This window comes from Ceratotherium simum, chromosome 5 (assembly GCF_057802395.1).
Source record: "Ceratotherium simum simum isolate JZ-2026a chromosome 5, ASM5780239v1, whole genome shotgun sequence".
Classification (NCBI taxonomy): Eukaryota; Metazoa; Chordata; class Mammalia; order Perissodactyla; family Rhinocerotidae; genus Ceratotherium; species Ceratotherium simum.
The window spans coordinates 46,399,514-46,427,437 of NC_141904.1; the positions used below are offsets into that span (position 1 = coordinate 46,399,514).

The 27,924-nt window shown below is 45.0% G+C and overlaps 1 protein-coding gene across 5 annotated transcripts in view; it reads left to right on the plus strand.

The window, feature by feature from the left end:
* Positions 1 to 19,426, plus strand: part of TCAIM (T cell activation inhibitor, mitochondrial) — a 52,388-nt gene extending 32,962 nt beyond the window's left edge. For all 5 annotated transcript variants that reach the window (XM_087430819.1, XM_087430816.1, XM_014791123.2 and 2 more), the window contains 6 exons: positions 4,118 to 4,240; positions 7,019 to 7,116; positions 7,396 to 7,487; positions 10,615 to 10,847; positions 11,416 to 11,547; positions 17,639 to 19,426. In XM_087430819.1, the coding sequence (XP_087286945.1) occupies positions 4,118 to 4,240; positions 7,019 to 7,116; positions 7,396 to 7,487; positions 10,615 to 10,847; positions 11,416 to 11,547; positions 17,639 to 17,879 (919 nt within the window). In that variant the 3' untranslated portion in view covers positions 17,880 to 19,426. The remainder of the gene's footprint in view (positions 1 to 4,117; positions 4,241 to 7,018; positions 7,117 to 7,395; positions 7,488 to 10,614; positions 10,848 to 11,415; positions 11,548 to 17,638) is intronic.
* The last annotated feature ends 8,498 nt before the right edge of the window (positions 19,427 to 27,924 follow it).

Consider the following 27,924-nt stretch of genomic DNA (forward strand, 5'->3'; position numbering starts at 1 on the left):
AAGTATTGTTTCTCAAAATACTTGTTTTAGTTACACATAAATATACGTGTGTGTTTGTGTATGTGTCTATGGGTATACTGGATCACCATTTAAAATATTTCTTACCGTGGGTTGCCATCAAAGAAGTTTGAAAAGCTATTGGTGTAAATGCTGTACTTTGTTCCATGCCGTTTGAGGCCTAGGAGTATGAAAGTTATGCCATTTTAACTTTACTGCACTTTGATTCATGGCTCTTCTTTTCGTTCTCTTAAACCTATGAAAATCTGAACTTCTCTTGAGTTACTGAAATATTTTTATCTCAAAAGCATCACGACCCTAGGAACTAGACCAAATGTCTTCAATTTATAGTCCAACTTTAGACCCTGTGCATGATATTCCTGCATTCATTTTTATGTACCACTTGCCTTTAGCTTCATTTTCAGCTTTTTTTCTCTTTACCCAGATCTTATAACAATACATGTATTATATTTATTATTATAAGGGTAATAAAATCATTTTTGAACCAAGGCAAGGTCTAATAAACAAATTAACCACCATGAGATACCACTTCATACCCTGAGATGGTTATAATCAAAAAGAGAATAACAAGCATTGGCAGGGATGTAGGGAAAAATAAACGTCCACACAAAAACTTGTTCGTAGCGGCATTATTCATAATAGCCGAAAAGTGGAAATAACCCAAATGTCCATCAACTGATGAGTAGATAAACAAAATGTGGTATATTCATACAATAGGGTAGTATTTAAGCCATAAAAACAAAGCACTGCTATATGCAACAGCGTGGATGAACTTTGAAAACATTATGCTAAGTGAGAAAAGTAATCACAATGGGCCCCATATTGCGTGATTCTGTTTATGTGAAATGTCTAGAACAGGCAAATCCTAGAGACAAAGTGGTTGCCTAGGGCTGGAGGGGAGGATTGTGGTGACTGCTGATGGATATGTGATTTCTTATTAGGATGATAAGTGTGTCCTAAAATTGATTGTGGTGGTGGTTGCATAACCTACTGAAAAGGTTAATGAACACAAAAAATAATTCTGAAAATTTGTCTTATGATGACCTTCACCTGACTTGTTAGTTGCATTGATTTGATCAAAATTCTGAAACACATGCTGGTGTCTCCTGTACATCAAGCACCAAAATTATAAAATTCTTTTTTTTTTCCGATTTGGTTTTTCATATATTCAAGAATAAAGATATTCTATACAGTTTTTTTCCCTCCACAGAAGTGCTTGAAAATACTAGCCTGAAATTTATACTTTCTTTTTTATCTTTTACTTCTATTTTGACATAATTTCAGACTTATAGAATACTTACAGGAATAATACAAAGAGTTATATACCTTCCATGCAGATCCCCCCAAATGTTAACCTTTTACCACATTTGCTTTATCATTGTCTCTATATATAGACATATTTTTTTGGAACCATTTTAGAGTAAATTGCAGCCACAATATCCCTTTACCCCTAAATACTTAGTTTGTATTTTCTGAAATACAAGGACATTCTAACTATAGGCTAACTGTAAAAATCAGGAAATTACCATTTGATAACAGTACTACTAGCTAATCCTTAGAACTTACTCAAATTCACACACTCATTTTCTGAGCACTGCCCTTTAGTAGGAAAAGAAAATCTCAGATCCTGAGTCGCATTCAGTTAGCATGTCTCTTTAGTCTCCTTTAATCTAGAATGGTTCCTCAGTGTTTGTTTTCTTTCGTTACCTTGGTGTTACCTTATAGACAGTCCCTCAGTTTGAGTATATCTGATATTTCTTCATAATTAGAGTCAGGTTATTCATATTTGGCAGGAATACCCCAGAAGTGATGTTGTATTGTTTTCAGGAATATATAGGAGGCAAATGATGTTGATTTGTCCCGTTACTAGTGATATTAACTTGGATCACTTGATTAAGTTGACATCTCCCAGTTTTTTCTACAGTAAATGTACTATTTTTCCCTTCAATTAGTTTCTTTTGAGGAGATATTTAGGGCTATGTAAATATCCTTTTACTCACCAAATTTTTACCCCCTGGCTCTGATGTTCATTGATGATTCTTGCCTGAATCACATATTACTATGATGGTTGCCAAATTGTAATTTTCTCATTTCATCATCCCCTCAAGTTGGCTCCTGTGTCCCCATCATTTTTTGAAAACTCTCCTGCTTTCTGGTTCATGAAAATGTTTCAGGATCCTCCGGCCTCTCCTTGCCCCAGTGCTTGACTCAGCCTTTTTGCCAAGCTCTGGTTCTTTCTGGTAGGGAATGGTTTTTAGAAACCAAGATCTGGGTGCTACATGTGCTCAGTAGCTACTGAAACTCTCAGTGGCCAGAGCTAGATATCTTTATATCTATCTATCTATCTATCTATCTGTCTGTCTATCTATTAAAAGCCATGTTTAGAACCTTCATTTTTATCTCCGTGTTTAGAAACAAAACACAAAAATTGTTAAACTAGCCTAGTTCATTTCTATACACTAAATGTAAGAATTCCAAAAATCAAATCATGAATATATAATCATAAGATGATATTCCAATCTATATTTTAAGACATTTGGTCCCCAAACCAAACATGGTATACCATTTAATAATTCATTTGTCAGCGAATCATGCTGTCTCTTATATGGTTTAAAGTAAATTGAATAACATGTATTACTTAATAAATGAGGAAAATATTGAAAAATTGTAATGCAATAGCTAATAATACTAATGTAAAGTAAGATATTTACTTATTTTCTTATTTAGCACACACTATGCAGAGATGACAAAATTTTTACCAATGTTCTTAAAGGAGAAGTAGGAAGGGTCATTAATTACTGTGCAAAGTTAATAAATTAAAAAATGTTGAACACCTTTACCTAGAAGATAAGGTCCCAATTCCTTCTGGTGTGCAAAAACCCTTTATGGCCTGTCCTCCTCCACCTTCCCCAACCCTGCCTCTCCAGTCTCAGCTTGTGCCTCCCCTCCCTCTAGGCATCATATGATCTGGGCATATTGGTTCATCTTATCATTCCTTATGCACTAGCGTGATTGGCATGCCCTTCCTTCTCACTAATCTGCCTGGAAAAATCTGATACATCTCTCAGGTTTCAGGTTATATATCACCTGTTTACAGAACCTTCCAGGCAGAATTAATTAACTCTTTCTCTGTTCTCTTAGAAGTTCATATATTCTATTCTAATAGCTTATCTCTATATCCCATATTAGATGTGTCTTCCTTTGCACAGTGAATTTATCTTCCTTATATCCCAAAACACACAATATCAGGCATTCAGGATAAATATTTGATAAATGCCTAATGATTTGATTGGTTCCAAGATTATCAAACTGATAATTTTTAAAATGTCTATTATGCCAGCACCTGTTAAATCATATTCTAGCTAATGACAACTTCCATTGTATATAAAAAAGTTAAATTTAATTACACTAAAAAATTAAAGATACTTCAAAACCTTTCACTATGTTTATTACAGCTTTCAGTAGGCTATGCCGGATCTTCACTTACATCAGTCATATACATGTGAGGGTAGAACTACTACCACTATAAGAGCAAATGAGCAAATAATGTTTGCTGCAGCTAGTAAGGTGAAAAAGTCAAACTCAAAGACACATCCATTGGTACCAGTGACATTTAAAAGGCAACGCATCCTGATGAAGGAACTTACAAATGTTACTTTGTGGATTCTAGCTGGGTAGACTGCAATTGCTTCTTTATTTTAATCTTGGTTATTAGTACCCTGAGTTGTCAATGCTTATTCCCACATCTCTCTATCCAGGCCTTTCCATTGGTCAGACCTTACCAATCCAGTCTTTTCACCACAGAGTTTCCAAGAACACCTCCCCCTTGCTGGCTGGTCTGTTGACTACCTTGGTGCTCGTTTACACCTCCCTTCCTCTCCATCCAACCAAATGCCTAGTTTCAGTTTCATCTCAACTACTTCCGTCTACACTTACCTCTCCCCGCCTTAGTTTTGTACTTATAATTTGGTAAAGGTTTGACTGGAAACTCAGTTTAACATCGGGGCTGCTTTAAGGTAATGCATGTCTTTTAATAGTAGGAATGTTTGCATTATAGTTAGTATTAGAAAGTGTGTATCTCTGTTTTTTTTCTTTCTAGATCCTGGTTAGATAACAATGGAAAAAGTGCTGTTAAAAAGCTGAAGAATAGTTTGCCACTTAGGAAAGAACTAGATCGTTTAAAAGATGAACTGTCTCATCAGTTGCAGCTCTCAGATATCAGGTAATACAGAGAGAACCTAATTTAGAGATTGAAATAAATATGTACTATCTATTGGTAAAGCTTTCCATCAGTTAAATATTTGCATCTTTAATCATTTGATAACTAAATATTCTTCAATTGTCTTTCTATGAAAGTAATCAAATGTTCATGTATGTTAGAAAACTATTATCAATTTCTTGTTTAAAATAGTGAAGTAAAGTTTAGATATTGATATTTTTAGCATAATTGAACTTTTTTTACATAATGAGTTTGTAAGGAAAATATCCTTTTCCATATACACATAATGTATAAAAAATAATATTCCAATTCAAGTAAGATTGGTATTTGAGTTTAAAAAGGAAGAGAGAAAATGGATGTTGTATTCTTAGTACTATGTCACATAGCATGACTCTTTAAGTTTTCATAAACTCGGAAATCGCAGTTAAATAAAGATACATGCTGAAGTTTATTATAAAAGTAGATTTAACAGCTGTTAAAACTATAAGGAAGGGAAAAGGAGGGAGTCATGTGATTCAGTCATGGGACTTCCCATTACAAGAGCCCTGAAAACCTGTCACCCAGTCTCGTGCTTAAACATTTCTGTGACTGTTTGCTGTAGCCTGTTTTGTTGTTTTCAACCCTCACTATCAGGAGTGTTTTCTTATATTGAACCAAATGACTATTTGAGGACCATAGTAGCACCTTGTTCCTGTGCTTACAGAGTACAGATAGTACTTACATGTTCTGTTCTTGTGTATTCAAATCATTGTTTTCTAAGATAATTCAAATATCAAAGGAAAGTGTTTAGACTTGGATTATGTGGGGTGTTTGGACTTGTGCTGATAGCTGCTCTTTTATCATCACATCAATAGTTTTAGGCCAAGCTTTGATTATAGGGGTTCTTCCAGTTCCACAGTCTAGTAACATAGACTTTCCTAACTAAAAACCAAATAATAAGATGCTTTTTTTGTGTGTGTGAGGAAGATTAGCTCTGAGCTAACATCCGGTGCCTATCCTCCTCTTTTTCCTGAGGAAGACTGGCCCTGGGCTAACATTCGTGCCCATCTTCCTCCACTCTGTATGTGGGACGCCTGCCACAGCATGGCTTGATGAGCGGTGCATCGGTCCGTGCCCAGGAGCTAAACTTGCGAACCCCAGGCCGCCAGAGCGGAGCCTGCAAACTTAACTGCTATGCCACTGGGCCGGCCCCCAATAAGATCCTTTATAAAGTTTATATGATAAACAAATTCATGTACATAAAAATAACTTTTTCTGGTATAAATATTAAAAGATCTGTCCAAGAGACTGGGATTAGGAAAATGAAAGAATTTCTTAAACACAAAAAGAAATAAGCATTATTTTATAATATTGTGGAGAAATTTCTCAGCTTTAATTTTTACTATGGTAAATATCAATAGATATTACCCACATAAACAAAAGCTCTTTGGGGTTCTCAATTTTTGAGTACAAAGGGGTTGTGAAACCAAAGCATTTGAGGACCGTGGACATGGCGACTTCTCCACTTATTGGAAAATTAGTCACGTCTCCAACCAATGCAGATGTTGTGACTGATGACATTGTTTCTAATTCTGGGCAGCCTACATGAAGAACCATTCATTAATAAGACAGCATTTAGTAGCTTTATCACAATGTTAATTCTTTGAAATTATGTCTTAGTTTTTCAATTGTGGGTTAAAGGAAAAATTTTAAAAACTAATTTCATTTGACCAGAAATGATACTCATCAGAATCAGCGTTAGGATGAAGAAGGATTCTAAGTTTTTTGAGAGCCTGTTTGAGTGCCTCACTCCTTCACACATGTTATCCTCTTTGATTTATACCTCCTGTGCTGTAGCAAATGTCCCCACTTTGCATGTATGCAAGAGAAACCTTAGGAAGGCTAGAAGCAACTTGTTCAAGGTCACAGAACTAGTAAGTCACAGAATTAGAATTCAGAGGTGGCTTTTCTGATGCCACTTCAGACTAGTGCTCTTTACATTTACACAGTAGTGCCTCTGTGACATCATATGAATATCAGATTCCATTTTGTCACTAAGATTTAATGTTCATTCGTAAAATCAGCAGATGACATGATGTCATAAAAATCACTTTCTCTAGAATAAGCTAAAAAAGATCTCATAAACCTGACTGGAATTCCTAATTAGAACTTAAATCTAAAACAAAATCATCATCATTGAACAATGTGGGAAAGAAAAAGATTTTTCTTAAAGTTTTCCCATTTCATTCTCTTATTTTATTATTTTTTTTCCTTTTTTTTTGCTGGGAAAGATTCACCCTGAGCTAATATCTGTTGCCAATCTTCCTCTTTTTTTTCTTCCCTCCTCAAAGCCCCAGTACATCATTGTATATTCTAGTTGTAGGTCCTTCTGGTTCTTCTATGTGAGCCGCCGCCACAGCATGGGTACTGACAGACGAGTGGTGTGGGTCAGTGCCTGGGAACCGAACCTGGGCCACTGAAGCAGTGAGAGCAGGGAACTTTAACCACTAGGCCATCAGGGCTGGCTCTCATTCTCTTATTTTAAAATGGAAACAGCGTAGCGTGTTTGCTTGTTTTAGGTCTTTGGATACCTGAACACGATAGTAACGTTTTTACTCGCTGGTGAACAATTCATTTTCCATTTGGTTGCTTCACGAAAAATGAGCTAGTTTGGAAACATGTTGTGTGCCTACTTGAGAAAGAAAGTCATCGACTTTCCCGGGAATGGAGCAGCTAGGGTGAATGCACGCTCCCTCCCACAGGGATGCGGTGTTAATGCGCCTGTGTGCTCTGTTGGACTAGGTGGCAGAGGAGCTGGGGCATTGCCCATCGCTGTAGCCAGCTGCATAGTTTAGGCCGCTTAGCGCAGCAGAACTTGGAAACACTTAAAAATGCAAAAGGTAAACACTTTTCATTTTCTTTAAAATGTCACTTGGCTGCAATATATACCTGTAAATTGTAGAGGAAAACTAAGTGTTAAAAGTCTTTACAGATGTGACTTTATCACAGCGAATTTTTAAATCTATTCCTTTGAATAAAACAGTGACATAAATTAGCCTCTAAGCTTCTACTGAATTTAATCCTGAATTTATACATTACATTTAAGTAATTATTTGCACAATGCTAAAAGAATGAAGCATCTCTGGACAGTGACCAAAGAGTTTGTGTTTTATCATCAGGCTGTACACTAGTATTTACAGACCGTTCCGGGATGAGTGCAGTGGGCCATGTGATGCTAGGAACAATGGATGTCCATCATCACTGGACGAAAGTAAGGAAAAGCTTAAAAGCAAAAAATCTCTGATTTGTCATCCACATACTTTTGTTTCAAACTATGTTATCATGTCAATGAACTAAAAAAAATTTAATTGTAGTTTCAGCTGTTTTCAGCTCAGATGCTTAATCACATGTAGTTGAGATACTTAGAGGACTGATTTTTAAGTCAATTTTTATTTGGAAATTTTCTTTTCTGAAGCATAGCCTAAAGGCCTGCATTCTGTTGTTTTGTTTTTAACTGATTTCCTGTGGTCTAGTTCACATACAATAAACTGCATATATTTAGTGTCTATAATTTGATGAGATTTGATATATGTAAATACCCATGAAACTATTACCACAATCAAGATAGTGAACATATCCATCACCCACAAAAGTATGTCATATCTTTTGAAAACCCTCTCTTCCATCCCACCACCCCTTCTCCAAGCAACCACTGGCCTGCTTTCTGTCACTATAGATTAGTTTATATTTCTAGAGTTTTATATAAGTGGAATCACAGAGTATGTACTTTTTTTTTCTTTTTTGGAGAGGGTTCTGATTTCTCTCACTTAGAATAATTATTTTGAGATTCATCCATGCTGTTGCGTGTAGCAAGAATTTATTCCTTTTGATTGCCTTATAGTATTCCATCCTATGGATAGACCACAGTTTGTCTATCCTTTCACCTATTGGCGGACATTGGGTTATGTCAATTTTTGGCTATTAGAAATAAAGCTTCTATGAACATTTATCTACAAATGTTTGTATGGAGGTATATTTCCCTTTCGCTTGGGTAAATACCTAAAAGTGGAATGGTTGTATCATATATTAGGGTATTTTACCTCTTGAAGAAACTGCTAACACTTGCTATGGTCATCTTTTCATTTTAGCTATTCTGATAGGTCCGTGGTACTGTCTCAGTGTGGGTTTAATTTGCATTTCTCTGATGATGAATGATGGTGGGCATCTTTTCATGTGCTTATTTGCCAGCTGTGTATCTTCTTTGGTGAAGTATCTGTTCAAATCAAATATTTGGTAGAAAATATTTGCAAACCACATATCTGACAAAGTCTTTGTATCTAAATATGTAAGGAACTCTCAAAATTCAATAGTAAAAAAAACCCAGACAATCCAAAAAGACAAAAGACATGACAGACATGTCACAGAAGAGAGCATACAAATGACAAGCACATAAAAAGATGTTCAACATGATAAGCCATAGGAAAATGCAAATTAGAACCACAATGAGCTATCACTACACACTTATCATAATGGCTAAAATGAAAAATAACGACACCACCAAATGCTGGCAAGGATGCAGAGAAACTGGATCACTCATCCATTGCTGGTGGGAGTGTATAATAGTACAGGCACTTTGGCGTAGAGTGTGGCAGTACAAAACTAAACATGTGCTTAGCATACAGCCCAGCAATTCTACTCTTGGGCATTTAGACTGGAGAAACGAAAAATTATGTTCACACAAAAACCTGTACACACATGTTTGTAATAGCTAAAAACTAGAAAAAACCCTAATGTCCTTCAGTGTGTGAATGCTTAAACTGTGGGACAATGGAATTCTACCAGCAGAAAGAAGGCATGAACTACTGATACCTGCAACAGCTTGGGTGGGTCTCAAGGGCATTGTGCTGAGTGAAAAAAGCCAATCTCAAAAGATTACATACTGTATGATTTCATTTATATAACATTCTTAAAATAATAAAATTATAAAAAGTACAGATAATGGTTGCTGGGGGTTGGGAAGTGGAGGGGCAGAGGTGTCAGTGGCTATGAGAGGGTATCACGAGAGATCCTGGTGATAGAACCTGTCTGTATCTTGAGTGTGGTCACGTCACATGAATCTAACACGTGATAAAATTGCGTACAATTTAATACACACAAACGAGTGTAAGTAAAACTGATGAAATCCAAATAAGGTTAGTGGGTTGTATGCCTGTCAGTTTCCTGGTTGTGATATTGCACTGCAGTTTTGCAAGATGTTAACATTGGGGAAACTGGGTGAAAGATGTGTGACTCTGCAGTTAGCTCAAAATAAAAAGTTTTTAAAATATAGTTGCCATTTATACATGAATAACCCATTGAGAGAAAAATGGAAAAAGTAGGTAGTGAAATTATTTTTCACAAAGTGTTAGAAGTACATTATAAATAATTTGTAGAATTTTTATACTGCTGTTTCTTTTATTACAGCAGAGTTGTTGATGCCTTTCAGCTCCTCTGAAAGCTGTGTAACGGCAGCTCTCTGTGTAAAATCTGAGTCCTTAGTGGAGCACCCCGGGCCCTCCCTGACCTCGCCCACCTGCCTCTGCAGCCTCTTCTCTCCATTCCCCATAGGCATGCATGCTCCGGCCGTACCAGACTCCTTGCTTTTGAACCTGCTGTTCCTGTTCATGCTTCCATGTGTGCACATGCTGTTTTCTTCCCCTAGAACATTCCCAGGTGCATGTAACCTTTTCTGAATCCCATTTATCTTTTTAGATAGGTCACCTTAGACTTCCTTAGAAACCTTCGCTTGAACCTCCCCTCTGTATGCATTCACCCAGCCATGGCACCTAGTACACTGAATTCCGGTTTTTGTTTTGTTTCCTTGCACCCTGACTGTGAGCCTCCAGTAAACAGGGACAAACTCATAATCTGTACACTCGAAGTGCCCAGTTTAGTGCTTAAGGACGTGGTGGGTGCTCAATAACATTTATTGCATTTAATTGAATTTAGTTGCATTAAAGTAAATTCTGAAGAAATAGACTTGGAGTTGAGATACATATACTTTATTTCTAAAACTTTTTTAGTATACCATTTAATCATTCTAAACTAATTTAAGATTTTTACCTAAATATTTAAATATTAGTACTTAGGACTTTTTTATTTGGAACATATTTCTTTTTTTCTGTGATCTCTTCAATTCCTATCTAAAAATCCCTAAGATTTACAGTGGTTTGTTTTGAATATTCATATTTCCAGCATTATATTAAGTCTTTTTCTTATTGCTTACTTGAACTTTCCTTCTAGGAAAATAATTTTCTTGTTAAAATTTCTCAATATCATTTATTGGAGTCCTAAAATTGAGCTATTAAAGTAACATAAAACTAAATATTTCTTTCCTTTTTTTTTTTTAAATACTGTAGCTTTTTGAAAGATTACCAAGTTATTTTGACCTTCAGAGGAGGCTGATGCTCTTAGAAGACCAAATAAGCTATCTTCTAGGTGGCATGCAAGTTGTTTATATTGAAGAATTACAGCCCATGTTGACCCTTGAAGAATATTACTCTCTTCTTGATGTGTTCTATAATAGACTGATGAAAAATAGAATACTTTTTCACCCTCGAAGTCTGCGTGGTTTACAAATGATCCTTAACAGGTAAATATCTAAAACAAGAATGACTTTTATTCATTCACTTAGATGGATTGTTTGTGTAAGGGGATTAAATTGTTTTGTATTTCAGTGTGTGACTCTTAGGAATTAAAGAAAAGTATGTCACTACTTCTTAGTAACACTCTTTTACACATTAGAAAAACTAGCATGAGAGGATTGAAGAATTGAATCTCTAAAACGTTCTGTAAATATATTGCCACTTACAGGGCAAAGGCAATTATAGGATTAAACTAATGTAAGGTCAATAGCCAACGTTGTTTGTGCGTAGACTGTTTTCCAGGCACTGTGCTTGGTGCTTAAGTGCATTATCTCTTTCGTTCTCACAACCTCACCATGAAGTGGCTTACTACCCCATTTTATGGATAAGGAAGTTCTCAGGGCTGGTGTTCATCCTAATAAAGTGTATCTCTTTGGGGACAGCAAAACTTTAAGTCAATTTTGCTATACTTTTAAGGTGAATTTTCTTGATGAATTCCTTTTGTGTTAATCAGGGGAGGCGGAGTAGGGGATGGAGGGATCAATGATTTTTCCTTTTATGTATGTTTCATTACAGTGACAGATACGCTCCAAGCTTGCACGAACTCGGGCATTTTAACATCCCAACCCTCTGTGATCCAGCAAACCTCCAGTGGTTTATTCTCACCAAAGCCCAACAGGCAAGAGAGAACATGAAAAGAAAAGAAGAGTGAGTATTGTTAGCCCTCTGTAACGTCTTATCATTCAGTCTAACGTCTAAAAATTTAGGTATTCAGAACTCATAAATATGGGGCATTAAAACTGTATTAAACTTGGGAAATTGGCTGATTTGTGGATATACTGTAGTTATATACTCCCCACCTTGTTCTGCTAGGGAGTGGATGTGGCTGTTTTCTAGGTATGATAACCTAAATTACATTACCACCATGTACCTCCATTTGAGAAGCAGGGCTTGTTAATATAAAAGTCAACTCAGGAGCAGAATGAAAGGTAAGAATACCAGAAAGAAATTCTCCAGATGGAAAAGGGTGGCAACAGGGAAAAAATAAGTTATACTTGATTAACAGGAATCTTCTTTGTTTAAAATTTTGAAAACTACTGATATAAAGCAAGCTTCGTCTGCATTTTTATTAAGTTGTGAAGAAATTGTAAAGTAAAAAATTGTTGTAGTTCGTAAGTGGTGCTGTCTCTGTGCTGTTTGTATCTTTGAGGGAATCATATAATAGCCACCAGTTTCCCATGTTGTAGGTGGTAAGATACTGCTTGATAATGTTTTATGTATCTGCTGTGAAGAAAGGGGAGAATAGTATATTCAAAAGAGGGTTGTTTTCCTAAAGACATTGCCTAAGGAGGTTTGGTTACCAAGGGTTTATTCATTCTTTCATTCATTTAGCCATCATTTGCTATGACTTGTGTGCCTGAAGCCATGAAAGGTGCCATTGATAGATGAAGGCCTGCTCCCTGCCCTCCTGGAATTTGTTTCTGGTAGGAGACGTGAGTGCTATAAACATGTCTGTGGTGGCCGGACCACAGAGTGGAGCTGAGCAGGAAGAGCCAAGGCTGACACTCTGGGAAGAGAACCCGGAGCATTGAAGGGAAGGCGATGGCCGAGGAGAATGCGATGGCACATGTCCAGGGAGGGGGTACAGAGGACAGGGACTGGAGCCTGGTAGGTGGAGGATGGTGGTGATGGTTCTGCAGTGTGCTTCTGAGGCCCTGGGTTACTTGTTTCTCCTGCCTTGCTGCCCATTCACTCCTCCGTCCCCACAAATTGCTCATTTAAAAAGCCAAAGATATGAAATAGAGAGAAAGGGTGGCAACGGAGGAGAGCCATGGAATTCATCCCTTTAATAAGAGATAATGGGATCATTTTATGTATAAAATAAGTGAAGAAGCTGCATCTCTTTGTTTTGCTTGTGGAATTGGTGACAACTCTGTTGACCAGATCCTATTGCACGAATATCCTATCTCTTGATTGGTTGGTAAACATTTGTGTTTGTGATGTTACTTTTCTAAATTATCAGTCTGTTGCCAAAAAACCAGGACCTTGTCACCATAGCCGAATCAATGAACACAATGACAAGAGATTGAGGAAAAGAAATTTTTAATTTTGCTAGCAAAATGAGGACGTGAGAGGCCAGTGCCTCAAAACCCACTGTCCTCCTGAAGTGCTAATAGTTGGGTTTTTAAAGGGAAATCCATGGGAAAGAATGTGTTGCACAAGGTTTTAAATGGGGGAGAGGGACCTGTGGCTTCGTAGGTTGGCGCCTTCCCATCAGCCTGCATTTGGCCTTGTGCAGCTGTCTGCAGGGAGGAGGATGGTGAGATAGGGGAAGCCACAGGTGGGTGTCCTTGGTTGTCTTGCTCTGTGGTGAATGGTGGATTTCAGTGCCAGGAAGCCAAAGAGATGGGGGCTAGGAAGCCTCATCTTCTTGATATTCTCTGGATATCAGTTTCCCTGTAACAAACCTCAAGAACTGGTAATTAGCCAAAACTTCAGTGTAAGGCTACCTGGGCTTTTGACAATTTGTAATTTCTATTTGCCTTGCCAAGTTCAGGGATACAACGGTTGAGAAAACTGATATTTACATGTGAATGTAACTTAGAGAAGCAGGGAAAGGAGATGAGTGCTTTTGGTTTTAACCCTGTATATGCTGGGTTTAACGGAAGGGAACTGATATAAGGGCCGGCATCCAAGTCCAGCCAGCCTTTGGTTGTGAGGGCTGATGGTTTTGTTTGCTGCATCATAGCAGCTTTTTCTATCTTCTGTATGGCCATTTTATGCTTTGGAATATTGCTACTAGATTCTGAGGAAAGAAAATAAAAAGAGATAAAATTCCCATAGTTTGGGTTTTGAAAGTTCCATCCTACAGTTGCCCAGGTAAACAGAAACCCTTGAGTCATCTGATTCCTCTCCCGACTTCCTCACTCCCCGCCTCCAGGCCACCAGGACCTCTCAGCTCCACCTTCTTAGGCTGCCCAGAAGCTGACCACTTGCCGTGTCCTTTACTGCTGCGCCCTTGACCATGTTGTGATGACCTGTCTGGTCTCCAGGCTTCCATTCTCGTACCCCCACCCCATCCCAGTCGCTTCTCCTCAGAGCAGCCAGAACCCCAGTTGAGCGTGGCACTCCTCTGCCCGTCATGCCTGCAAGGCCCTGTCGTCTGCCCGCTGCCTCGTGAACTCCTCTCCTCACTCTCCCCTCGCTCATTTTGCTCCAGCCAGGCGGCCTTTTATCTTCTTCAAGCACACTGTGTGCTTTTCCCCTGCCCTCCCTGGAGCACGTCTTCCCCAGACAGCTTCGGGTTTGCCCCTCACCTCCCCCAGGTCTCAGCTTCCGCCTTCTCTGTGAAGTCTTCCCTGAGCACCAACTTTGAGTACAGAGCCACCCCCCACTGCGCTTCCTTACTCTCTGCCTTCCTCGGGCGGCCTTTCCCCGTGGCACTCACCCACATCTGACAAACTGTTTCCCTCGTTTATTTACTGTCTGTCTCCCCCAAGACAGAATGTGAGCTTCGTGAGGGCAGAGACTTTTGTCTGTTTTGTTCCCTCCAGTGCCAGGATCAGTGCCTGGCACACAGGAGGCCTTCAGTCAATACTCACTGACTTTCACGTGTTTCCCTGGCCCCTTTCTGGCTCTGGACTCCGGAGCCCTCATCCCTGTGCTTATCCCCCACTTACCTTCCCTCTTAGTTGGCGCCTTTGCCCCCTGCCGCCCTCTGACTGGGCCCAGAAGTTTCCTCCACATTGCCGTCTTTCCTTCCCTTTGGCTTGGCCTCCCTACCCTTTTAAGGTCACCTTCATTATAATCACGAGGGAGTGGTTCAGACGACCTTCTTTCCTTAGATGAAGCATGTTCTGGATAGTAGTTTTCAGACATTTTTTAGCTGCCTATCCTTTATAAAGTAGATTCTTATGTGGAGATCCAATTTATAAAAAAGATAAAAGCTCCCAGGTGCTAGTTGAAGAGGAAAAGAACTAGAGGCCACCCACACCCATGCGGCCCTCTGAGTGCCTCTGCAGGACCCTTGGCTTGCTGAGCAGTTCTGAACTACTCTCCAGGTCCTGTCTTTCTGGACCCCACATGACCTCCTCAAGACCATGACTTGTAGCCCCTGTTTCTTAACAAGGCCTGGCTGACAGGTGGAAAGTGTGCCCTCTCTGCAGAGCCCCACTCCTTGGGAGGCTGGTCATAACCTACTCTCAGCTCTTACAGAGGATAGTAATAACCTGGGGTAACCTGGGCCTAGAGGTAAACCAGCTCTCCCCAGCCGGGCTCTCCCCACTCACATCTGCATGTGGAAACTCCCTCAGATGTTCCCTCCACCCCTACACCACATACTACAAATTTCGAAATCACTTAGACAAATTGGAAACAGTAGAAATGTACAATTATAGAGGAATGGTTAAATAATTTCAATACTTGCATATAATGGAAACAACCATATAAAAGAATGTTCATTTGTTCAATTAATCTTTATTAAAGACTTAGGTGCCTGGCAGGCCCTGTGAAAGTCACTAGCGGGATACAGTGCAAACAGACAGATACCCTTGTGGAGCTCACACTCGGCCGTCAAAGGCAGAGTGGTTCAACTTTGTATTAAAAAAAATAGACATAATTTTTGTCAGAGAGAAGGGTCATTTCTCCCTAGGAAATGTCTGGCCTATTTCTTAGCATTAGAAGAAAAAGAACAGAACTTCCCACTAGCCATACCCACCATGTCATGACGCTTCTCTTGTTTGTACTATGCCTCCCTTTTTCCTCTATTTTTTTTATTTCTTGAGGTATGAATATAATAAAGCAAAGAAACTATGAGGGGGGCCAGCCCAGTGTTGCAACAGTTAAGTTTTCGTGTTCCGCCTTGGCGGCCTGGGGTTCACAGATCCCAGGCGCGGACCGACACACCGCTTGTCAAGCCATGCTGTGGCGGTGTCCCATATAAAAGTAGAGCAAGATGGGCACAGATGTTAGCCCATCTTGAAAAAGAAAAAAAAAGAAATTATAAGGAAAGGAAAAAAAAATTTTTTTTTTTGTGAGGAAGATCAGCCCTGTGCTAACATCCGATGCCAATCCTCCTCTTTTTGCTGAGGAAGATTGGCCCTGGGCTAACATCTGTGCCCATCTTGCTCTACTTTTATATGGGACACCCCCACAGCATGGCTTGACAAGCGGTGTGTCGGTCCGCGCCTGGGATCTGTGAACCCCAGGCCGCCAAGGCGGAACACGAAAACTTAACTGTTGCAACACTGGGCTGGCCCTGGCGAAAAATTTTTTGAAAATATTTTTTAAATTAGTCTGCTGTGGACTACAGAGGCACCCAAGGAGGGAAAAGCTGTTCCACGTTGTCTTCCTTTTGGAGGAGACAGCCCTGGATTGAGCCTTAGCAAGGGCTGTCTCCTCAAGACTCGATGCTCCCCCAAGATTGCACCCCAGAAGGACTGATGGGCTCTCCTGATTCGAAAGGTTGTGGCCCAGCGGTGAGACCAGAGGCTTCTCTTAGCAGGAATGGGAATGCATGGCCCTGCCCAGAGATTTGTATAAACATGAGTTGTTGGAGGACGACCCAGCAGCCTGGCCATGCTGCGAGGCTTTTCGTTTCTAAGCCAGATTATTAATATCCTTTTTTTTTAAGCAACTGAAAAAAGCCCTTCACAGAAAAAGTTTGTCAACCCCTGCCATCAATTCCTGTCTAATCATGGAGAGAGTAGATGCAGGTCCAGCTGGAACATGCTGAGAGCCCTGTCAGTCCTAACCGCTGTCCACCGTCTTGAATCTCTAAACCCTGTCTAGAAGGAGAGATCTCAAAGAAAAAACTCACAGCACCTGCGAAAGCGTTCTGGGGCTTGTCAAAGAAAGGGATTCGGTGATTACGGACCACTGCTGCTAACTGCCCACCCGCCACAATGACCGTTTCTGTTTTCAAGTATTTTTCTAGCTTATGGATATTTTATGGTTCTTACTTTACTCCTTTATGCAGAGTATAAGAGTGGGTAAAGAGAGGGTAGTTGGGTATTTTGAACCAGTGCATTTAACCCTTGGGAACCCTTGACCATGCAGTTTTGCTTTACTCACCTTCTCAGGTGGGCTTCGTGTGAGCTACGTGTTGGTCGGTGCACCTGTGAGGGCCTGACGTGGAGTCCTCTTTCACACGCCCCGAGATTTGGGGGATGGAGACTATTTACTAAAACTTCGTGTCCATAAACATTTGCCACCTGTGGGAGAAAGGAGTTAAGACGCTGAGTTCTACCCTGAGCTGTTTACATTGTAGCCTCAACTCAAGCCCTTGATGGACCGGAGCCGTTGTAGCCTCAGGCACAGGGAGGGGCTGATGGGCTTAGACGAGTGAGAGTGGAGAGAACCTGTTCTCCTCAGGCACCTGGTCTCTAGAGAGCCTGCCGCTTGTTTGGGAATCTCTAAAAGTCATCACTGCCCAAGGGTGAGAGTCTGGGCAGCTCCTAGAGCTAGGGGTTTCCTCCACTTAGCTCTCTGCCTTCTTCAGTCACTAACAGCTGCTACGGGAGGCAGAATAAGACCTTTTTAAATTATGTATTAATTATTTTTACTCCATTACTGCTGAAAAGATTTAACAAATACTTTTAGAAATACATATGGAAATAATAGGTACTGCACAGCAACTGTTGGCGTGTCTTCTTAGCGTGTAATTTGGCCTGTGTGGATACCATTTTCATTGTTGTGAATAGAAAGTTGCAGCCCCAATTTATAAAATTATATTTACGTTTTATGTTCCTCTATTTGGTTACAGCTTGTGGCAATGTTATTTTTATTTTCAATATAACAGGTTAAAGGTTATCGAAAATGAATTGATACAGGCTTCAACGAAGAAATTTTCTCTGGAAAAGTTTTATAAGGAGCCCAGCGTTTCTAGTATACAAATGGTGGATTGTTGTAAGAGACTTCTAGAACAATCACTGCCTTATCTACAAGGGATGCACCTCTGCATTTCACATTTTTACTCTGTTATGCAAGACGGAGACCTTTGTATTCCTTGGAATTGGAAGAATGGAGAAGCCATTAAGTAACAGAAATCTGTATTATTTTTTAAAGGATAAGAAAGAAACTGTTAAACTTATTTAAATCCACAATTTGATATAACAGAATTATTTACATATTACAAGAACAAAGTTTCTAACTATACTTTAAAAGTAGACATTTTTTAAAAAATTAATTTCTGCTAGGAAACTTGTTTTAAAAAGGTCTTATCTCCCAATCTTTTGGTGTTTCTTATCTGATTGGCAAGACTAGGTAAAAAGATGTTAGAACGAAAGAACATTTTTGCAGTGGTGTGTAAATGAGGGATTCTACAGAGTTAAAGATATATATTTTTATATGAGTGGATGTTGATAAGTGCACACAGGCCTCATTCAGTATAGCTCTGAAGTAGTGGAACTCCTTTCCACGTGTAACACCATACAACGGGCAACTCTGTAGTTGCATCTCATGTATCAATACACACCTGTATTTTGCAGCCAGTATGGACAGTTGATGTCCAAAACAGATGATTGAGGGGTAGCAAAAATTAGATAATCAAATTTTGCCCAAAAGAAAGAATAGAAGGCAAAAAGGCGATTGAATGAATATATGATATTGACGTTGTCATAAGCAATCTGATACCAGTTTGTTAAAACATTCTTCAGTGACATAGAATTTAGTTTTAAACCCATAAGTTTTCCTACCCATTAAAACATTGCACCTGTTGGGTAGCATGAAACCAACAGACAGTAAGTGTTTTTGAATCATTAATGGGGTGACTCATTTGTTTTTGTGGACAAACACTATGCAGGAAAATCCTTCTTGTTTCCCAAAGAGTTCCAGCAAGTAGGGTCAAGTGTAAAATGGTTCAGACCACTCAGGACTTGTCACTGCTCTCAACCCTGGTCTTCCTGTCCCGGCCAATGTTTGGAACGCTGGTTACAGCCCCTCTGAGGCGCCCCTCATCCGTAGCTGTGTGGGCCTCCCTGGAGCCACACCACAACGCAGCCCCAAGGGGCGCAGTGTGCACTCTGTAGACACAGGGCTTCTCTCTCGGCAGACATTTCCTTTAGGATAATATTTTTAACCAGACCCAAAACCTCTTCAGCTTGTTTCCCAAGAGGACACGGTGAATCCTTGTTTGGGACACCATTTTTCTGACTTTTACTGCTCAAGAAAGGAGAAAGGGATTTTTCCACAATGCACTGGAAAGGAAAGGAGATGTTAAAAACCATTCTTGAAGCATGTTTTAAATATATCTAAAACACTGGTTATTTACATTGTTTAAATTCAAATGTGTGTTTAAAAGAAGTATTGGTTGTAATTATTATGGTTTGTGCATATCATCCCTTTTAACCTGTGCCTAACAGCCAAACTTAAATTTTTCTTTCTAATGTAATAAATGTTGTTGCCTATAAATATTTTCCAGCCAGATGATGGGAGTGAAATATTCCTTAAAGGTTATTTAAGAAAATTTATTGGAAAAATAGATTTGGATTATGCTATTTCTAAAATCAACTAATATAGAATCCTCAGTGATATATTTTGAATTGGACTTTGTCTCAGAACTAATTGTTACATAATAAATAATACATTAATCAGATAATTGTTTTTCTTGTTAATCAGTTATTAATAGTTTTACAACTATTGCCACATAATAGGAAATTACAAGAAATGGTGACCTGTATGTCTGTTTGACTTCCTCTCCCAATCTAACATAACAGGGAAAATTCTGTCCCACGACTGAAAACTGGCACAGGATCAGGCCCCTCTAACTACCAAGCCTGGGGTCAGAAAGGGCCTCCACAGGGACCTGAGCCCCAGACCCAGGCCAGAGCTCTCCCAAGGGAGAACCAGGCCCTGAGCTCGCCTGGGGGCTGCGCATCTCTGCCAGGGCTGTCCAGTGCGGGAGGCGTATATCCAAAGACACATCTGTCCACAGGCCGGATCTCCCCAGGCCCTACTCCCTCCTTTCCCTCTCCCAGGCCTCCACCTCCAGGCAGCCTGAGCTAACGAGAGGGTGGTGAGCCTTGAGGAGTGGACAGGTGGAGCGAGAGAGAACAGGGCTGCCTCAGGGACCAGCTCACCTTGGGAACCTCTAAGGACTGTGTGCACATCCCAGACAGAGGTCTCTGAAGTGAACCCCTCCAGCTCAGGCCACTGTCCCAGCCTCCCGGTGTCCCCACATCTCCTGTACTAACCCAGCCTCTGTCACAGAGGCTGCCACCCCACCTCCAGCTGCCCTGGAGGGATCTGTCCGTGCTTCCCTGGAGCGAGCCAGTCAGACCAAATCAGTCCTGTGGAGACGGGTGGCCCCAAGGCTCTAGGCTCTTCTGCAGGGGTCCATGGTCCTGGCAGCCTTCCACCACAGGCCCTATAGCTGGGAGCCCCAGCTCCCAGGGGGCTAGCACCCAGACCCAGGGTGCAGGAGCCATAGATGCATCGGGTGAGCCTGGCAGCTGGCTGACCACAAAGTGACTCCCTGTTCCAAGACTGCGTCCGTCCGACCTGTGCTGCCAGGCCACAGACCCCGACCTCGGGCCCTCTGACATGGCAGGGTCACCACATGCCAGTCCCATGGGTAAGAACTGGCACAAGCCCCAGGGAACCTTGATCGGTCTCCCCGTTGCTCTCTGTGCTGGGTGGCCCTCGGCAAGACCTACTCCTCGCTTGGCCTCAGTCTCCCCATCTGTAAAAGGAGGCACCAGGGCATGTTCTAGGAGGTTCTTTCCACCCTCAATGAGTCTGTCCCAGGAAGCCAGAGTCCTCCCATGGGTGGTCCTTAGCCACCAACTCAGGCATCCCTCGCTCTTTAGCAGTTGGATGAGGAAGAGGAGGAGGTGGAGCAGCCAGTAGACAGATCAGAACTGTGTCAGCGCCGTGGGACCCTCTTCTTCCCCCCGACACCCCTGCCACTGCAACGTAGTTCTTCTGGTCACTCAAAACCCTTCCTTTCTGGAGACTTACCTGTTACGGAGCATTTTAGGGATTTTTTTCCCCTAAGCTGACAAATGTTGCACATGGGGAAACTGAGGCCCAAAATAGGGAAGAGACTTTCCCAAGGCCCTTCTGCCTGCTGCAGACAGGAGAGGTGGGATTAGACCCCAGGTGTCCCAGGGGCTGTGAGGGGTCTGAGGAGACAAGAGCGCCCTCGGCTCTGGTGAGCCCACCGGCAGGTCAGCGCCAGGGGTAGGCGGGACCACGAGTCCAGATCAGATGGGCCCTTGGAGCAGTACTGCCCCACGGGGGGTGGGGACAGAACAGAGACAGCGACCTTGGATGGTCAGTCCTGGCCACGATGGTGCCAATGGGTCCGACTTTGGCCCTATAGGACTGTTGTGCAGAAGGGGGTGGAGGGTGGCGCGCCTCCTACTCCTCCTGAGCGAGGCCTGGCAGTGGCCTCAGCCCTCACCCCTCTCCAGCCAAACTGCTCAGGCCGCCCTCCTTCTCCCTGTTGCAGCCAGGCTGGAACGCTGGGACCCCACCGGTGCCTATGAGTGTCGCTCTTGGAGTAACGTTTGCACACATCTCCCCCAAAGATGATCACAGCAGCTCATCTGGGGGAAACCGGCTCAGCACAGGGCGTGGCCCACGCTGGAGAAGGCTGTCGGTTTTCACCCTCAGGATCTTTGGCAGCTGGTCAGGTTTCATTTTCATTGTCTCTGTTGCTACCACAGGTGCTGGCATTAGGCCTGGCCTGGTGTCCGCGTGCATGAGCCGGAGATGTCAGGTCCGCAGGATGAGCAGAGAGGCCTCAGGAAGAGCAGTGTGATTGGGAGGCAGGACAATACAATCCATGTGGACACCAGCCCCGGCACCTCACTTTTATCCACACCCAAAAAAGCAGGATTTTTAAACTTTGGGGTAAAATGTTCCCTGAGAGATTTCCTAAGAAGACCTTTCCCTTTTTTTTTTTTTTTTTTGGGAGGAAGATCAGCCCTGAGCTAACATCCGTGCTAATCCTTCTCTTTTTGCTGAGGAAGACCGGCTCTGAGCTAACATCTATTGCCAATATGCCTCCTTTTTTTCTTCCCCAAAGCCCCAGCAGATAGTTGTATGTCATAGTTGCACATCCTTCTAGTTGCTATATGTGGGATGAGGCCTCAGCATGGCCGGAGAAGTGGTGCGTCGGTGTGCGCCCAGGATCAGAACCCGGGCCGCCAGCAGCAGAGCACGCGCACTTAACCGCTAAGCCACGGGGCCGGCCCAGACCTTTTCCTTTCTTATTAGTCATTCAACAAACACCCAAGAAGCACCTACTGTGTGCAGGTGTTGTCGTAGGCACTGGGGACACAGCAGGGACCGAGCAGAAGAGGTGCTACCTTGGAGGAGCTGACATTGCGGACCCTGTTGTGTAGCATTCCCTTGGTGTATTAGTTGCCTGTGGCTGACATAAATTACAAACCGGATGGCTTACAACAACAGAAATTTATTCCCTCACAGTTCTGGAGCCTGAAGTCCGAAATCAAGGTGTCATTGGGGCCACACTCCCTCCAGAGGCTCCAGGCAACTTTCCTTTCTTTGCCTCTTCGGGTTCTGGTGGCTGCCTGTGTTCCTTGGCTTGTGGCCGCATCACTCCAGTCTCTGCCTCTGCAGTCACATCACCTCCTCCTCTTCTCTGTGTCCTCTGTGTCGGTCTCAAAACTCTCCGTCTCATAAGGAGGCATGTGACTGCACGTAGCGCTCGGCGGAATCCAGGACAAGCTCCTCTCAAGAGCCATAACTTAACCACGTACCTTGCTTTAGAAGGTGATATTCGCAGGCTCCGGGGATGAGGACACGAATGCGTCCTTTGGGGACACCGTTCACCCCTGCATTGGTGATGGGATCACCGTTACAAACCTGCTCTGTTTTCGTCTGCCCTTGGATGACTTTGCAAAGAGAACCCCCCACTCTGGGGGCATCATGCCTTGTCCACCGGAGACCCTGGCAGGATGCAGGCTCTCTCTTCCTACCTGAGCGTTATTGCACATCCACTCACACTCCCTAAGTTAGGGTTTCCCGTGATTCCAGCCTCCACTTAACCTGCCCTATTCTTTGGGCATTTGGGTTGGTCCAGCCTCTCACTTTTCTAGTTCACCTGCTGTGAGCTTTTCCGGGCATGGTGCTTCTCTGTTCTCCTTGGGCTGCTGGGCTCCAGGATAGAGCCTGTTGCAGGCCTTCCATGCCAGTGCCCGTTTATTGCTGCTCAGCTCCCAACCCACCCTACATATGCACTCTGCAATAATGAACAGAATTCCTTCAAGCTTCTCTCCTTTAGAGCGAGCGCAATGGTAAGCTTTCTCAGTAGAGGGCGCTAGAGGGACACTGCAGGAGGCGGCGGCCCTCCTGCTGGTTCTAGAGGCTGCAGGGTTGGTTGCCCAGAACACATGGCCCTGGCTGGGCCTGGTGGCCCTCTCGACACACTATGAGCTCCACACCTCCTGCCCACACTGGCGCCCCAACTTCCTCTGCTGGTCCACAGGCCTGGCCATCAGCTGACCTGCCTGCACCCCATTCATGCCCAAAGGGTTGCTTTCTCCTTACCCAGTGCCTGGAGAGCCATGGCCCAGCCAGCTTCTCTGCCATTTGGTGGGCACAACCTTGCCTTTTCCTCAAGAGGGGGCCCCCTTCCTATCTTTCCCTTCCTTGAGGGCTCTCCTTCAGTCTTAGGGTAACATGTAGAGTTTTACCACATTTTATAGTTTTTCTTTTATTCAAGCTACCAATCTTTCTATTCAACTTTCCCTGTTTAAATCACGGTGTGGTTTCTGTCTTCTGATGGACCCACTGATACACTGATTCAGCCGTGCCTCCGGCCTTAGGGATGAGGCCAGGCTTGGCTCCTCCTGGGTGCTCCCCTGCTAGCAGCCCCTGTGCCCGGCATGGATGCTCCAGCCTTCTGAGTCCTGCTAACATACTGCTCATTTCTTTTTAAAAAACTAAAATTATTGACTACCTCCTTGGTGCTCAGACAGCAGCCTCGCTCATCATGAGCGGGGCCTGAGCAGCTCACCTCTCCCTCATAGTAAGAGTGTGGGCTTCATGACTGATGTTTCTCCCCCACGGGGGCACCTGGATGTGTTATGGAGGGAAGAGCTGCCGCCGTCCTGTTGTCTGCATGATGAGGCCTTGCAGTGTGGACTGGCCTAGGTACAAACTGGCAGGTGAGGAACACTCAGGGCTTGTGCCCACCCCCAGCTACACAGAGGAGGGTACTGTGCAGCCAAGGGAGGTGCTGAGCGGGCATGTGGGCCGGAGCCCGTAGGGGTTAGGATCTGGGAGTGCCCTGGGCTGCCCTGCTCTGGTTATGTCTCCCACTCCCATCTCGGGCCCACAAGGGGCGATGTCCAGCTCCCCGTGGCTCAAGGTGCAGCCTATTTGGCCAGGCCCCCTAACCCCCACTCTGTGGGACCTGGGAGCAGTGCCCATGTCCCATCCTAGGGCTGTGTCCCACCCAGCCAAGTCCAAGGTGAGTCCAGGAAGGTGTGCTAGCCCTCCTCATGTGGGCCTGGAATGGGAGCCGGCAAGGGCCCAGGGCTCGGGTGGGAGCTGTAGTGGTCTCCCTGGGTGATGCGGTGGGGGGAGAACACAGGGTAGGACCCTGTCCACGGGGGTCAGGGCAAGACCCCCCTACTCCACCCAAACAGCTCTCAGCCAGCAGGACAGGCAGGGGATTGGAGGGCTGGCCTCGAAGGAGCCTCCAGGAGGCCTCTTGCCAGCCTGATGCCACTAAGGAGCCTGTAAGCAGGGAGGCAGGCCCTCTGGGCGAGTGGTCTCAGCATAGAGGGCTGTCTGCAGAGAGTCCCCGGCCCCTGGAGTCTGTTTCCCTCCTCCGCCAGGACTGGGGCTCTCGTCCCACGGTCTTTGCTGCAGCCTTCCGAGTGGGGGCAGGGCAGGGCTCAATTTGCCCAGAAGTGGAGAGGCCGGGCCTCAAACCCAGACCCACTGGCTCCAGAGAGCAAGCCCTCTATGCTCTGCCCCCCTATGGTGGGCACACCCGGCCACGGCCTTGGGCAGGGAGGTCACCAGGCTCATCACTTGTCACCACAGGGTAGAGGGCAGAGCTGGCTCTGGAACGTCCATGACCATATCTTCGTGGAAGCCACACAGAGGACCCTGTGTACCAGACCAGCAACACCGACATCGCAAGTGCGATGGGGGACGGGGCCGAGCCGAGGTTGCTTGTGCTTCCCACGTCCCTCCAACCCACGGCCATGGGATCATTGTACAAGGGAGTCAGTGAGGCCATCCAGTGCGTCCCAGCTCAGGACCCTCCTAATCGCCCCATCTGCAGAGCCAGCTGTCCAGGCCTGGGGCTCACCCTCTGTCCCCAGGCCATCACCTGGGGTGGCCGGATCCCTCTTCTCTGACCAGAACCACTTCCTTGGGGAGAGATGAGCTCTGCAATGGGCAGCAGAGAACTTGACCATCCATGGGGCCATTTTCCCCTGAACAGCCAAGGTTAGCGTGTTCTTCATCTACAGGCCTATCATCCCAGACAGTTAACCTGCTGCCCTGGGATTGGCTTAAGTCAAAGCAGGGGAGACAGTGGTTAGACAGAAAGAGGAACTTCCTGATTGTCAGAGGCCTCACCAGAGTCGGGATGTGGTAATTCCATCACTTGAAAAGCAAATAGGCCACCACAGAGCATCTCAGAGCCTCAACAACCGCCAGCTGGGGCCGCGAGGAGAGCCCTGACCGTCTATTTCCTGCACATAGTCGGTGCCCAGTAAACACGTGAGATGGGCTCACAGATTCTGTGCCTGGGGGCTGTGCAGGCTCACGAGGGCCGCTTGCCCACATCCATTCAGCTGGTAACCTGGGTTCCCCAACCATGCAGGTCACCCTCGGGGATGTGCAGGCCAGGGGGCTCATGACTTAGTGTCAGGCCATCAGTAAAGGCAACGTCCAGGTCGCCTCCTGGCACGGGCAGGCTCCGGATGCCGAGGGGGGCCCACCTACAAGGGGAAACAGACACTTTACAGGGGTCATGAAATCCTTTGTCGAGTGTTTCCAGTGCCTTCTCTGAGCCAGGCCTTGGGCTCAGCACAGCAGGCCCTGGAAGATTCACTCGGTGAAGGGGTCATGGGGTTCCCAGAGTGGGCTGATGGCTCCTTGAAAGTTCTTGAGCACAACAGAAATAAGATGTCCTGCTCTGTCAGGCACATTCCCCTGGGAGCGAGAGGCAGTTCCGAGCTGAGGCTCTCTGGGAGTCCTGAGGGGCTCCTGGCCCGCCGTCCTCATCCCCTTACCGCCACCAGCAGGCGCCTGAGCACCAGCTTCCCCAGCTAAGCCCCCACCCACACCCACAGGCCACTCCAAGGCCTGTAGTCTCTGGTCCACCACAAGACAGGACAGGTCCGTGGTCCTTGCTCCCTCACCGTGGGCACAGGTGCCCAGGGACAGGGACCAGGCCAGTTCCCGCCACCCCAATATTTTCCTTGAGCAGAGTCCCAGGCTGGAAGGCCGTTAGAGAAAAGCGTGGTGACAGAGGTGGAGGTGACTGTGCCCCATCCAGCTCCCTGCCCCTAGCTCCAGGCCTCCATGTCCAGCTCTCCCTCCCTCCCTCCCTCCACCTGCTCAGACCACCTGCCCTGCGGATATCCGCACCATCTCAGCCTTAGACTGGCCCGTCCCCCAGGCCTCACCTGAGCCAGAGCATTGCCACGCCCTCCATGCCCTCCACGCCCTGCTCAAAGATGCTTTGTGGCTCCCCAGGACCTAAGAGGCTGTCGAGGCTCCTCAATGGGTCCTCAAAGCCTTTCCAGTCCCAGCCTCACCTCGTCCCCCATAGACTGCAGCTGGGCCAGGTGGGCCAGCTCTCCGATCTGCTCAAGAACCCATTTCAGCTTCCCGCCTCCACAGCTTTGCTCAGGCTGTTCCTTCCGGCCAGGATGCCCTTCCTCTCTCCCTCTGTGAGTGTGCGAGCCCTCCCCATGCCTCAGGGCTCCAGCTTTCCAGCTCAGCCCTCACTCACTCCTGGGCACGCAAAGTCGGGACAGCCTGCATGGAACTCTGACCTGAGGGACTTGTCCTAGGCTCTGAACCTGGAGGGGAGAGCGGGAGGCAGCACTGTAGGTGGGAGACGGCGTGAGGTGGGAAAGAGCTGGCCTGGAGTGGCCCTTGAGCTGAAAGGCACTAGAGCCCAGTGGGAACGACGAGGTGGGGCAAGGGGTGGGGGGTGGGTAGAGGGCCGGGGTCTATCACTGAATGCCCGGCCCTTTGGCCATACATGAGGATATGCATCCAGCAGCTGGGGGAGGGGTGCAGCACTGGCATGTTAGGGGCATCCTGCTCCTGGATGGGAGGGCTCTTGGACCAGCTGCCCCCCAGTCCCAGTGGCACTGTGAGGTAGGCGGGACCCTGTGGGCACCTGAGGGGTAGGTAGGATGCTGTGGGCACCTGCAGGCTGGGAGGCTTCAGGTTCACCACTTCCAGCCTCCCTGGCAGGGCTTGCCCATACTCTGCTTGCACACCTCCAGTGATGGAGAGCTCATTACCCTCCCAGGTAGCCCCTCGAGTTAGGGTGCAGCTTGAACAAGCAGAAGCTCTCCCCAAATGGAGCCAAAATCTGCCCCATTTTCTCCACTGAGCCCCACACTGGCTTCATGGTCCCTGTGGGACAGCCTGATAGACCCATGTCCCCTCCTCCAGACCTGGCAGCCCCAGGACCCTCAGCTCTTCCCCAAGAATCACGTCCTTAGGGCATGACCCTCAGACACCGGGAGCCCCTCACCTACTGCCCCATCTCTACCCTGACAGGCCACCCCCACCCTGATGTGCATTCTGCTCGGGAGACAGGAATATCGGCAATTTGGGCTTTGCCCAAACATCAGCCTGTCAGAGCCACAGTCCAGCAAGTTAGGCCCACCTGAGTGGATCGTGGAATAGACCCCAAAAGTGAGGCGGCTGAATGGGCACCCTCGCTGCCCGGGGCCAACAGGTTTTGTCTCTATGGTCTGTAATCCCCAGGGACGTTCAGCTCCCAGGATCCCCCCACCTCCCTCTCCTCCAGCTATCAAAGAAGACGGCGAATTCCATCAGCAAGTCAGCAAACAGCAAATTCCTGCCAAGCTTTTTTCACCTTACACTGTCAGAGTGGCCCTACCAGGT